The sequence below is a fragment of the Antrostomus carolinensis genome, unplaced genomic scaffold (genome assembly GCF_000700745.2).
Source record: "Antrostomus carolinensis isolate BGI_N321 unplaced genomic scaffold, ASM70074v2 scaffold34599, whole genome shotgun sequence".
Taxonomy (NCBI): Eukaryota; Metazoa; Chordata; class Aves; order Caprimulgiformes; family Caprimulgidae; genus Antrostomus; species Antrostomus carolinensis.
Window position 1 is genome coordinate 8,653 of NW_010337038.1, and position 13,225 is coordinate 21,877.

The 13,225-nt window shown below is 38.2% G+C and overlaps 1 protein-coding gene across 1 annotated transcript in view; it reads right to left on the minus strand.

Moving 5' to 3' along the window:
- Positions 1-13,225, minus strand: part of RMND1 (required for meiotic nuclear division 1 homolog) — a 19,385-nt gene that overhangs the window by 614 nt on the left and 5,546 nt on the right. Inside the window, exons 2-9 of the mRNA XM_029086765.1 lie at positions 13,085-13,193; positions 10,087-10,162; positions 9,697-9,736; positions 5,989-6,089; positions 4,645-4,751; positions 2,542-2,606; positions 1,611-1,687; positions 342-462 (exon numbers count right to left, since the gene is read on the minus strand). Coding sequence (XP_028942598.1) covers positions 342-462; positions 1,611-1,687; positions 2,542-2,606; positions 4,645-4,751; positions 5,989-6,089; positions 9,697-9,736; positions 10,087-10,162; positions 13,085-13,193 — 696 coding nt within the window. The remainder of the gene's footprint in view (positions 1-341; positions 463-1,610; positions 1,688-2,541; positions 2,607-4,644; positions 4,752-5,988; positions 6,090-9,696; positions 9,737-10,086; positions 10,163-13,084; positions 13,194-13,225) is intronic.

Genomic DNA, 13,225 nt, shown 5'->3' on the forward strand with positions numbered 1-13,225 from the left:
ACCTGAATGATCATGTCAGTACGAAGACTGCTTCACAGCTTAGTTTTTTAACTTGCACACATTTCAGAACAAGGATTAAATCTCCTCTTCTTACGACTATTTAAAGCCTAATTTAGTGGCTCAGGAAATATGCAATCCATTCATGTGAGGCAGGGCTGTTAACCTAAACTGGGCAAAAGATGTGAGTGGGTTACAAACACATGAAGAAGGGGATAGTCTATAGGATCCTGTTACTCAGTTTCTGTAATTAAAAGAGACATTCACAGAGCAGTCTGTAGCCCTGCTGAGCCAAAGATAGCTGATCTGAGTGTGGAAAATTCTCACAACAGTAAGACACCTACCTTAACCCTGCGATTAATGTTGAGAAACTGGCAAGTCTTGTCATAAAGCTCTTCCAGTTTTTCTCTGTCCCAGTAGAAGTCAGGTGTTATTAGCAGGTCTGAACTCAGATTTATACGGTGTCTAAAAAGAATGGGTACTACAGTAGTTCAAATGTCCTTCTGGTGAATATAGGAGCAAATATTTACATAGCAGTTAAAAGAAACAAGAAAATTTTCCCATAATTTTAAGTAAAATAGGAAAAGAATCTCCTTTCATAATAAAAATACAATTGTAGTGATTGTTTAAAAACACAATTGTAGTGATTGACTGTAACAGTTTTGAGTACAAATTACTCTTGCCTTATGGCAAGACTGCCTCCTCAACTTGTCACCTTCCTTAACTTTTGATATCTGCAGAGAAGTCCTTGACTATGCCAGTAGCTTGCTGAAGAAGGACATGAATTAAAATTACTGAGGAGCTTCTTAACAGCTTGTTTGTAGCTCAGAAAGTGTGACCGGTGCTACATGCTGGCTGGTGAGCACAACACACCTTTCAGAACCAGGCTACTGTCAACATTATAAAGGCTAAGAGCTAAAATCTGCCACCCTCAACCTACTGCTCACAGAAATCTTTGGACACTTAGAACATCATTGTTCATTATGGAACAGTCCTTCAAGTAGGGATATAAAATCCAGTGTTTAAAATAGGAAATGGATTTTAATTTACCTCTGATACCTTCACTGATTTTGAGTTTTTTGTAAAAGAGTGTGTAATGCTCTGTATTCCCAATGGCCAAGTATCACTTGAGAGGGAAAAAACCAACCCATTAAATTTTTACAACGTAGCAATGGTTTCTGAGTAAATCAAGGGAAGAACAGAACTCACAGAAAAGTTTTCCTAACTGTAGGCCCTAGTTAACAGTTCTGCCTAGGCCTGTGCTTCCCCCGGTATCCTTTGCACACTCTAGTATCTAATATAATTATTGGTAATGAGACATGTGTTGCTGGGCCCAGGGAGGAAAAGGGTGTGGAATTTGGCCATTTACAGTATGCTGCTTAATGCCTGTCTAGCTGAGATGGCAGTGGTGAGATGACGAGCCACTGGGTCCTCTGACTAACGTAACAGCACACACAGTCGCCAGCCAAAAGAAGGCTGAAGGAATTCCCCTCGCCCCACCCCGCTGTGTTTAGTGTGTATTTCTGGTCTTTGTTCATACATAACTTAATTTTTAAGTTCTGTGTAATACAATGTATTGGATGTAACAAAAAAACCCCAAACAAACAAGTTACCTTAATGCAAAGAGTTCTCCAATTTTCTGCATTACATCTGCATGGGACAGTTTCACCTTCCTTCGTGACTTCAGTATCTGCAAAGTAACAAGCCTTTCACTGCTTGGTCAAGTGACCCGTTAAGAAGTCTCGAGTTCTACAGCCTGAAGTATGTATAGGAGTTAAAATCTGAATGCACATCATACTTAATATGTGAGTTTTGTTTGCTTAGTGCCTTGCTTATCTAGCTTTGTAAGTATAACCATGCAACTGTTCATCCAGGTTTTTCAATAAATCACCATCAGTATCAATACAAAATCCTGGAGCATTTTCTATGAATGATTTCCTGAACAAGGGACCATTTGGTTTTTCTTCCTCCTGTTGTTATTTTTAAGTCATCACAGTGTTCTTTTACCTTGCCACTTGCTTAGACTTTTTATAGGCTTTTTCCTTACAACAAACAATGTATTACCATTTATTTTCTTCATAAAAAAATAAAAACGAAAACGATTATTTCCCTTTCAAAGCCTACAAATTTCAGTTTTATATGCAGCATCATATGGACTTAAGTCTCATGAAAAACTGTGGTTTAAGTAATTCACTCAAACTCTTCATTATATTCAAGTTTAAGCACGTTACTTTCAGCCCGAGGTGCCACACACTGCGTTTGACCAGGTTTCTAAATGCTGCTTGTCCTGTTACACCTACACGTGCAACAGTGGCACAACATGGGCAACATTACTCCAATGCAGAACCCCACCCCCAACCCTCTAAAGACTGATGACTTCTTGTCCCACCACTTTGCAGCTGTTCTGAGCTTCTCTATGTTGACGGCTTTACCATCAAACGTGTTACACGTTCAATTGCTTTTTCCATATCCTCAGCTCCCTCTGGACTGATCTTTTAGAAAGCAAAGGAGGAAAGGAGGGGAGAGGCACAAGCAAGACCTCACCTCAGGAATTGACTGGATAGATTCCACAAAGTTATCCAATAATGATTCCCAAATAGCCAGCTTTACTGCAACACAGAGGTGACAAAGCAGAACACTGTGAGAGGTATATATGCTTTCAAATAACCCTAACTTTAAATCTGCCAACATGCTGCTTCAAGACCCCTTGACCCAGTGTCCGTACATCTACGGACAAATCTGCGTTGGGCACTGACAGCTCTGCCTGCAGAACCACCCCGAGTGCAGCTCTCTTCTCCAAGTGATCAGCTCAGATCCTGGAGGAGTTTCTGCTTCACCTCACAAGCTGTGTGTTTAAGTGCTCTACCGTATCTGTGAAGCCTTTGCAAACTACATTCCAATGAGTCTGGTGATAATAAGCCGTGCTGGAGTCAGGCTGACTTCATGTGGTGCCACTCAAGAGTCTCCACTGCATTTCCACTGTCCTGTCCAGAGCTCTCATTCTCCATTTGTCCAGTACTTGATGCAGCATGCTCAAGCCATGGAGAGTTATCTGGTATAGACACACCACCTGTACTTGTTGAAGCTAAGTTAAAACTTAAGCAATCTCCCATTTTGTTTTTAGGTGAATGTACTGTTCACTGAAGATAAAACTTCTCTCTCAGCACAGGCAATAGCAACACAAATCCTACTATGCCTCAGCTTGAGCCTGGGAAGATGTTTCTACAGGAATATGGTATAACTTGGGCCTTTGTTCTTTAGTTCACAGATTCCCAGGCAAGAATGAAGTAGTAACAGATAAAAAAATTAACCCTATTCACTCAGAAAAAATTATCAGGGAAGATTTAATTGTCAAAATGAACTTTTTAGTGGTAGTAATTGGTAGTTACCATCTAGTCAGGACACTTGTAGTAAATCCAATGCTGAGCATTTTTCACACTCATCTTTTGAATACAGAGGCCTAATCGAAGACAGTGATTTAAATGTCATTTAATTTAGCCTCTGAAAAAAAGCCAATAGGCATTTCAGCCATCACTGACTATTTGACAGAGATTGGTTTTTGCTGTGGCATAAATTTGACTTGGACTAGACTTTCATTCTTTATTTTTATTGAGCACTATTGAACTGTTTTCCTTTATGATGTGCATGCCTCACACTAACATAAATTGCTACCAATTATCTCCTGGGAATAAATCCCTTTCTCCATTTTACGTGGCACCACTCTTCCATGCAGTGGCTTTATGGACAGGAAAACTATGGAGAATTAAAGGATTTTTTTATCTCAATAGCTCTTCCTTTGACAGTTGAGAACCATTTAGTTACACTGTACTTCTTGATCAACTGCTGTATCACTTCAAAGACATACTTTGTTTCTTGGTGTCCCTTCTATTTAAAGGTGCACTTCCCCAAATACTACAGGAATACTGTAAATTACCCTAAAAGCATTAGGGGTAGACAGACCAGATTTCCTTTAAAGGTCATTTCAAGGACAATCTTACTACTGCTCACTTCTACTCCCCCTTCCTACCTTATTTGAGATCTGAAGCAACCGAGATGTGTACTTCCTTAAGCAGCAGCACCACTGCTGAGCCCGACTTCTTCCCAGTGCCTCCTGCTGCCTCTGGACAGAAGTACCACCTATGGCATGCAGCCATGGCTAATGAGCCTGGAAAACATTATCTGTGACTCTGGTCCACACCTTTGCTAGTGGTACACCTCCCCAGCTGAGAATCACTTCTTTAGCTGTCATCTAGCTTTTTTCTATTAGAAGAAATGATGTCAGGATGGATTACGTAAGATTACTGACAGGTTTCTAAATACTGGACTCTACACTCACTGCTATCCTAGAATAGTTCTCAAGGGTGGGGAACAGGATGCTCAATACAATGTGCACCTTTTGCAAAGTATGTTTCTTAATGTGCTTTGTTCATCTTTAAGATGATTGACATTGAATGAAATAATTCCATTTTACAGAAAAGAGGGCAAAAGCTTTGAAAACTAATCCTCCCACTGAAGTACAATCAATCTTTAAACAGTTTCCTTAAACCAGACACCAAGTCTTCTCCAACTTGTCACTGTACAAGTCCCACTTACAATGATATTTCACAAAATCTGTAGTATAGGCTGATATTACAAATGTTAACTCACCAGAAAGACAAAGAGCATTTGAAAAGGCAAATTTCTGCAGAACAACTTCATCACTATCCAGCTCAGAATTTAACAAGATTTCTCCTTTATGAAGCTTTGACTGACCCCTGTTAAAACAGGATTGAAGCATCTTCATTGATTAAGGCATTAACAAAGACACATTTAAAGAACAACCAACAGTGCAAGAAAGGTTGGTTGGTTATTTACATAAAGCATGCCGTATCTATATGGGCATCATCCCCATCCTTCCGTTTTATTCATGTTCAACCTGACAATAACCAGAACAAATCACTGAAAATTAGTTCCTCGGTCTAAGACTAATATCATGACCAAATATTTTAGGTTTAAATGAAACTGCAGCAAGCTCTGATGGCAACTACATGATTACTAGATACACACAGATAATTCAGAGTAATCAGGCTGCCGGCCTCTCTCCTGCTCTCTCTCTCCTATATTATCTTTCTGGTTTTGTTTTCTTTTCCTTCTATCACTTTTACCAACATCACTCCCTCCCTCCTATGATGTTACTTTCCCTGAAACCTCTATGACATGGGGGGCCAGCAGCAGAGACCAGGGATCATGAGAGTTGTTCAGTTTATCATGTCAATCTCATTATGAAACTTGCATAAGCACAAGGGAATACATCAGGAATCACAAATTACACAACTGGATAGTACATGCAGTTTTCAAATGGCCAGGAAAGAAAACAAAAATAAAAACCTGTCCTCTTATCAGGTTACCTTAAATAAGCTCAACCTCATTAGCTCAGCACCTAGTGTTATAGTGGTGTCCTCAGTTGTTTTTTGGTGCTGTTGGAAATTACAGATATTTTTAATAATCATTTACATTGAGAAGTATTTCTGTAGAGATCATTTGCTCCCCATGATGAAAAACCATTACTTAACAAGGCCAGACAACTTGCCAAGTTTATTGTTCCTCAGTAATTAAGTTGTAACTTTCCTAGGAAGCGAAGTATGTGCAGAATGAATGAATCTAGAGGGCACTAAGGAAAGCTTATGCAGAAAAGCCTCTTTAAAATCAGATTTGTCTCAATAATGCATTTTTTTTTTCTATGAGGTACACAGTTTCTGTTTGGGATTGCTCAAGAACATGTTAAGTTGTGTGGGCACAAAGCTTCATAATTTACAAAATGTAGTGCATAACCGAGTCACAAAGTTTAGCAGGTCAGCAAAATTTGTTAATTTAGCTCTACTGTTTTCTCCTTTCCTTAACTTACTCATTTGAAAAAGAGTAAGGAAAAGTATATTTTTACTAGCTGTTTTTGCTTGAGTTTGTTTTAGATGTCTATTAGCTTTTATATCAAGAATGCCTGAAGATACTTACTCTCCTATTCTATAGTTCATCTCCTCATTCTCCCAATGGACTAGTGCAACTTCGTACGGCTGAATTTCATGCTGTTCTAGCACTCGCATGATATTTTTCATCTAAGAAAAAGACAATTGCACACACAGGAACAGTTACCACACAGGACACTATCACTCTACAAAGATCTAGCGTATAATAGGTCGAGAGGAATGCAACTTTCATGCTGAAGTTAATTTAAATAACAATGAACAGGTGTGCTAAGTAATGAAGTGATTATTAACACAGTATACTTCTGAAGCTATCTGTAGCTGTGTGGAAGAATTTGTGGCTATAAACAACTGCAAGGAATCTGCAGACTACAATGTCATTTAATGTCTGCATATATGTGGTGGTTAGTACTTTTATCAATGTTCTTCTCATAACAAGTCTTACACTGAAACTAAAACACAGCTATTCTAACTACTAAGAAGAAAATTAACTCTATCCTAGCAAAAACCAGGACAGTGTATAAAACAGGGTAAGGATTAACCACAGCAGCAGTAAAGGCAATGCAGACGTATTCAGCATTTTAACAACGAGCTGTACAAGACTTTGGCAGATGTCTCGAGTGTGGGAATGAGTCTTTAGGATAAGCACGTAAGGTGGCTGTTTCTGACAAAATTACTAGTTTGCTGCTAAAATTAATAGTTTTGTTTCAGCTACTAGAGGTTGGGTTGTATTCCAGAAATCCTCTACCACTACAGAAATCTGTAGAAGTGATTTCAGCTGCCCACATTCATCCTTGTAAACAGTTACATGTGCAATTTTACTTGTGGAAGTAATCTCATTGTCATTTTATTATCAAGCACACTAAAACCTGATGCAGAAAGAGCCCTTTTCTCTCACAAAACTTTCTCCTCTGACATCTGACTTAGAATCCATCATCCTTGTTCCTTTCTATGCACTACAAGGCTCCCCTCATAAAAATCATCCTGCAATTAGAACAAATTCTGAACTAAAAAAAGCAGTTGCATACAGGCTTTTAAAAGGCATTTAGCTACACAACAGCCAATTAAAAAAAAAAAAACCAAACCCACAATAAACTTTTGATGCCTAGATTCTTTAAAGAGGTGAATCTTCTACTAAGTCATATTTAAAACACTCTCTTCAAAATTATAGATAATAGTTAATCTTTTAGTGCAATACTCTATGCTAGCAAATTGTTCATGAAGCATATTCTCCAGGTTATGTACTCTAAAAAATTCTGTTGAATTACCTGCAAGAAGGATTTTCTTTGCAGTGCTACCTTTCTTCATTGCTTTCAAGAATTTTGGTGACACTATGTAAGACGTGGTAACATTTTTCACTAAAAAACCCCCAACCCTACAGCTACAACTGCTTGTTTTATAATCTTGAATTTAATATTAGCTAGTATTTGCCATATATTCCAAGAATCGTGGCAAAAAAAGAGTATGAAAATTATTTTCATTTTTTAAGCAAGGAAGCCTCTGCAGTTAGGCCAACCAGCTCTGCCAACCAGCTCTGCTGTGTCCCGGGACAGTTCAGCAATGCAAACCCCGCCAAGACAATGCCAGGGTTAACAGCCATTCCACAAGGTAGCTTGCCAGATGTCAAAAGTGTGTTCACTTGTTTCCAGGTGCTGTAGCTGGCTTCATGAAGTCATTACTAATACAGTAGCAATTACGCTGTTAATAGACTAACAGTCCCTTCCAGAACTACAACCAGCTCAGGCTTCCCAGGGCCAGTACAGAGCGAGACTGAACAGAGCTTTACAGCCCGTAACCGACTCTGTGAAATTCAGGTCTCACAATATGTGTGCTTCCAAAGTTCTTCCACTGCTCTGGACAACGAGAAACTGTATTTCAGTGGCAGCTTTCTTTTACCTAGTCAGAGCAATACAAAGGCTTCCACTAACTGATGTGGATTTCTTCTAGGCCTAGCCTAATGTTATAGAAGGGACTATCTGTGACACTTTACATTTAATGAGATGTTCTGGGTTCATGAAATGCAAACTCTTGCTATTAAAGGCAATCACATCACAGAATTTCCGTTTAAAAACCAGATGAAACTCCACCTCAAAGCTAGGTTTGCTTTTTACCACTGCTATTTTTGGTGGGGAAGCTGTTGCACAACCTCCCTACTCATGTATTTGGAAAGAGTATTTTACATTTTAAATTTCTATTCATGATCAGTCTGTAGTTATTACTTCTTCTGTTAAGTGTCCGTTAGCTTAAAATAGTTTTTCCTTCTCCTAATAGTCATTCTGGAATACTTTTTAAAAGCAATTTTATCCATTCACAGTGATTCTGTGCATTCTGTTTTACTCAATTACTTTCAGTTTCTGTTTCAGAGAATAGTTTGGTGGTTTTTTTGGTTGGTTTTTTTTTGTTTCCGTTCATTAAAGTGTGTGCATAAAAATACCTCCTGTATTTGAGCAAGCTGTTTGGAAGTTAAAACTTTGACTATGATTTCAACAAGCAGAAAGAGGCAGCTTTCTTCCTCTTTTATAAATAAAGCTAGCAAGGGACTAACTAAAGTTACTAATACTGACAAGAAAAACCTGATAGCAAGTTTTCAAAGGTACTTCAGCACGTACAACAAAATGAGATTTTTCAGAGTACTCCAGTGGGTAACGGTGCCTGACTCAAAAATCAACAGGAGTTAAGTCAGCTCGTCTTCAGTAATGCCTGTGAGTCAGTAGCGCAGTTACAGCCATAGCATCCTAAGTGTGCTACAGGCAAGGTTTGAAGGGAGAACTAGTATCTTTTTGTAGGCCAGCTGATATACTGAAACCCCCCAAAACAGACAGGAAATCAGGAACATTTCAGGTCTGAAACAGAAAAAGCGAACTTGAATCCAGAAATTGTTCACATCTGGAAACAACTGCTCTGTGTTTTCATTTACCTTAATGAAAATCCTCCTGTGAACTTGCTGTGCATCTCACTATGATCTATTTAATACACCATTTAATTTCACATACTCTGCCTACAGATAAAGGCTGATACTTTTTGTATCTAGAATCCTGTTTTATTTAACCACAGTAATAAAAGTCAATATATTAAAAAATAATTATATAAATACATTCATGCCCTCTTGGCCAGCAAAGAGCACTGTATTATCATCAGGGCATGTCATTTCAACATCAATATATTTTAACAATTATACCAACCAATAAAAAACTTCTTTTAGGAAAATAGCTAACTGGCAGAAACACAAAACAAAATTTAAAAGTTGCTTACAAATTTTGCCTCTTTCAAAGTTATCCAAAAGTAAGTTTTGAACAGTTTTTACTTAAATGGCTCTAGAATGAGCATTTTCTTCTAACATATTTTCTGTTACATTAGTGCCATTCAAACAGCCATTCACAGGGTGATTTTTTTGATCTACTTCTTCAGGATGTCAAGCTACATGGATTTTGTTTTTGTCAATGTCACTAGATTAAGGTTTCAGATTTTTGGCCTTAAGTAGAAGATGGTACCCACTTTGTATCTTACACATATATCTGCTAATTTTGTGCAGGAAGTCAAGTTTCAAAGGTGATATATCAGCAACCCACTCACTTGAGGGCAGCAGCAGGCAAGCACCTGCACTCGTTAGGAGAAGAATCAGTCCTTTTCCTTCATGGGGAGATCCAAGCACCCAAACCAGGCCCAAGCATGCTGGACTTTGCGGGACTGACAAAACATCTGCTTATGAAGTTTTAACAAATGGTTTTGCTTTACTTACACTTTTATCTTCCACATTCCAAAACACAACAGCCCCTTCCCTGTGAATTCAAGGAAAAACTGAGGTGTAATTACACTGTTTAACATGTATTTCAATGCAATGCTCAAACTGTACAGTGGCAATTTTTGTCATCGTGAATACAGAAACTTAATGCTATCTTCACAAAACCTACATAATAGTCGCCTTTTAACCACATTTTAATTAAACACCACAAGAACATAAGTTATTTTTTAATCATTTAAATATATATTTTTAAAAAATCATTCTGATTGGACAGGTATTCCTTGAGTTTCATGAGGTAATATGATGCAATGATCTAGCAAGCTGCACTACTTCTTTCACATCGTTGCTATTAATAAAACACTGGTTTGGGCACAATCTATAACTTACCTGAAGAAAAAAATCATGCCAGAATCATCTTCTTTTGCAGATTTCTCAGTACCAATCACCAAAACGTTTGCAGCATCTAGTTTCAAATAAATGAAAAAAATGAAGAATTATTCAAGCTTCTAAACATGTCAGCTATAAGCATATAATTTCAGTTTAACAGTTACATGCTAACACGTCAGTCAGTACCGTATTTTATCTTTCTGATGGAAATGCTTGCCAGGAAACAACTACAACATCAATCTACACTGCTTCTCTCAAGTGTCACACCCTACACAGTCTTGGCTGCTATGTTGAACTTCACTGGAATTTCCAGTTAATGAAATGACAAAAGACTTGAGGGAATACTGATGAAGGGCATGGTAAATAACCAGGAACAGAATGCATAAGTGGACGCACAATGTGAATGAACTATGTAAGTCTGCCCACTTGCAGAGAAATTACCATTCAAATCTGCTTGCCCAGAAGATCTTTCTTCTATGTAGTAAGGGACTAATCTGCACTCAAATTTTGCTGACTTTGCTTTCGTAGTCAGAAACTTGAAAAAGCATGCCCCCAAGACAGGAGAGGGGAGACATCTGCATTCCCCTTCAGATCAGAAGCGTGCTTTTGAAACAAACCTTCCAGCCACCCTCATTTACCACACTTCTCATGTGCACTGCAGAACAGTGTCAAGAGTACATAAACTGGGTTTGGTTGTTTTGAGTTTTTTTTTGCATTAAATTAAACTGAAAGAGTATCTCCAAAAAGGCGCCTGTGATACTCCAACTGCTAATGGGCAATTGTTACAAAGGACCAGACCTGAGCTGGTGTAAGCAGAATGCCCCAAAACTCATAAAATGTGGATGCTGGGTTCTCAAAACAGATTTTCATTTCTTTCCTTACAGGTTTGCTCCACTGTACTGCTCGCTAATGTACAACAAGTTTTAGAAGTCCTGATGTGGTTTTGACAAAAAACGTTAGTTTCCAGCATGACTCATTTTGTTGCAGAATTAGTGGAAGCTAGACCAGCAGAAGCCCCTACCTCTATTATCAAGTGAGACTGCATAAAGAGGAGTTTGCAGGGCCTAACACCCAAGCCTCAAAAAGTTCAGCCCCTTTGCATAAAGATCACAAGTCGAGGGCCGAGGCATCGTGTTCAGCCCGTGCACCAATTCCACCCTCTGCTTTACTGCTCAGCCACAGAAGCCGCCAGACTAAGGCAGCGGAGGGAGATGATTAAGGTATTGGATACACTTCTGCCAATACCTGAACCGAGACCACACAGCTGGTCTGTATGAACTCTTTTTAAAGGCTTTGCTTTCACTTGCTGTTCCAATTCTGAAACACATGATTTGATGAATCACTAGAGCAATTTTTGAGTGTGAAGTATGAGTTCACCACGGGAGAAACATTTGTCTACATTTTCTCATTTGCCTTTTCAAATATCACCTTTATCTTTATTTATCCACTCCAGCCAAAACATACACAACTGAAGATAATTGGGGCCATTATAAGTGGAGGTACAGGATCTGCCTCTAAAATGTTTTAGAAGAGGTCAAAACCAAGAATAATGCTTAGGAAGAACACCACAAAGCAAGAAATCCACACAGTAATTGCTGATTTAGATTTCCATGTGCTAATATTTTTCCGATTTTCCAAGATTCAATGTTTGAGTTGGTAACCAACCACTGCTCCACGCACAAGCCAACCACCACAAAACATCACATCTGCTGGCACAATCCAGCATCCTGTCATCACTACTTCCTCCAAACTTTTGATAAACAGAGTATCTAAGTGAGGAGTAAAAAACACACCACGAAGAAACTAAAGACCTGGCAAAACCCACACTCCCAGGGCAAAATACCAGCAACAGCAACATTTGCCTTACCATAATTCATTCATGTTGGGGATTGTACAAAGTTTCTATGGCAAAGCTGTGAAACCAGCGTTGGTTTTAATACCAAGAAACTACAAAAGAACACGAAGCCTGTACTCTACAGCACCTTGTCTTTCCATGTTCATCTTTCTGAACAAGATGATCATTAGTAAAACTTGTGTTTAAAAGAGACCTGCTGGAGTACTGTTGCACTTGGATTATAAAGTGTTTGAGAGGCAGACAGATATTGGATAACCTCTACTGAAATGCCCACAAACATTATCTGTCATTCTTAGCTTCATATAATCTGTTCATTGAAAGGAAAAAAAAAAAAAAGCCCTCTCCTGCCAACATATGAACATCACAGCTGTTCTAGGGCATAAGGCTCCTTCAGCTATAAAAAGCTCCATTTGTTTTTTTTTCCTTGTAGTATACTTCAGCTATTTCCAAGCCACACTTTCCCAAGTCTTCAGAGACACTTTGTATGGAAACCAAACCAATTATTTTGCTGAAGCTTAAGTGAAGTATTCAATGATTGCTAGGATATATTTGGCACAACAACAACAACAACAAAAATGTATCAACTGTATTCTCTTTACTAGAACTAAGCATTTATATGTATATCTCTTTCATTTCACTTAGTCAGCAAGATTCTCTCTTGCATGCCTTCCTCTCCAACCCTCAGTGATACACATTAATAGAAGTGTGGATATGGAAAGACGATGCAACATTTCAAATTACAAAACTGTTTTGACAGTTGAAGCATTATTGTATCATGTTACTGAAAGATTAATTAATTGTAATTTTTTCAGTTAGCAAACTTCTATAGAAATTCTTTGTATCAGAAAATTTCCAAATTTATTTTTCCTAATTTTTCAATATTTTTAGTGTAACTGTTATTTTGTGAAAAACTGTCATAGGGTAACAACAGCAAGGGCTGGTTATATTGCTGTTCTGAGAGGTTCAGTTGTAGGTTTTGTTAAGCAAGTGGAATTTTTAAGCAAAACAGTATTTTTATAGGCAGTATGATATATTCCAAGTTATTACTAGAATAAGAATACATGAGTTATAAAAATTATATATCTCACCCATATTTCATTTCCCAAGGTATAACATAGCTTTTAATACGTTTCAAAAATCTACCTCTAGGCAAACTTGTTATTTCAACATATCCATGTGAAGTCAGGTCATGACACAGATTACCAAGATGATATTCATCTGCTGTTGCAAAGGCTGTGCACTGCATCAGATTCTGCGCCAAAGGAATAAAGATCTGAGTTAGGG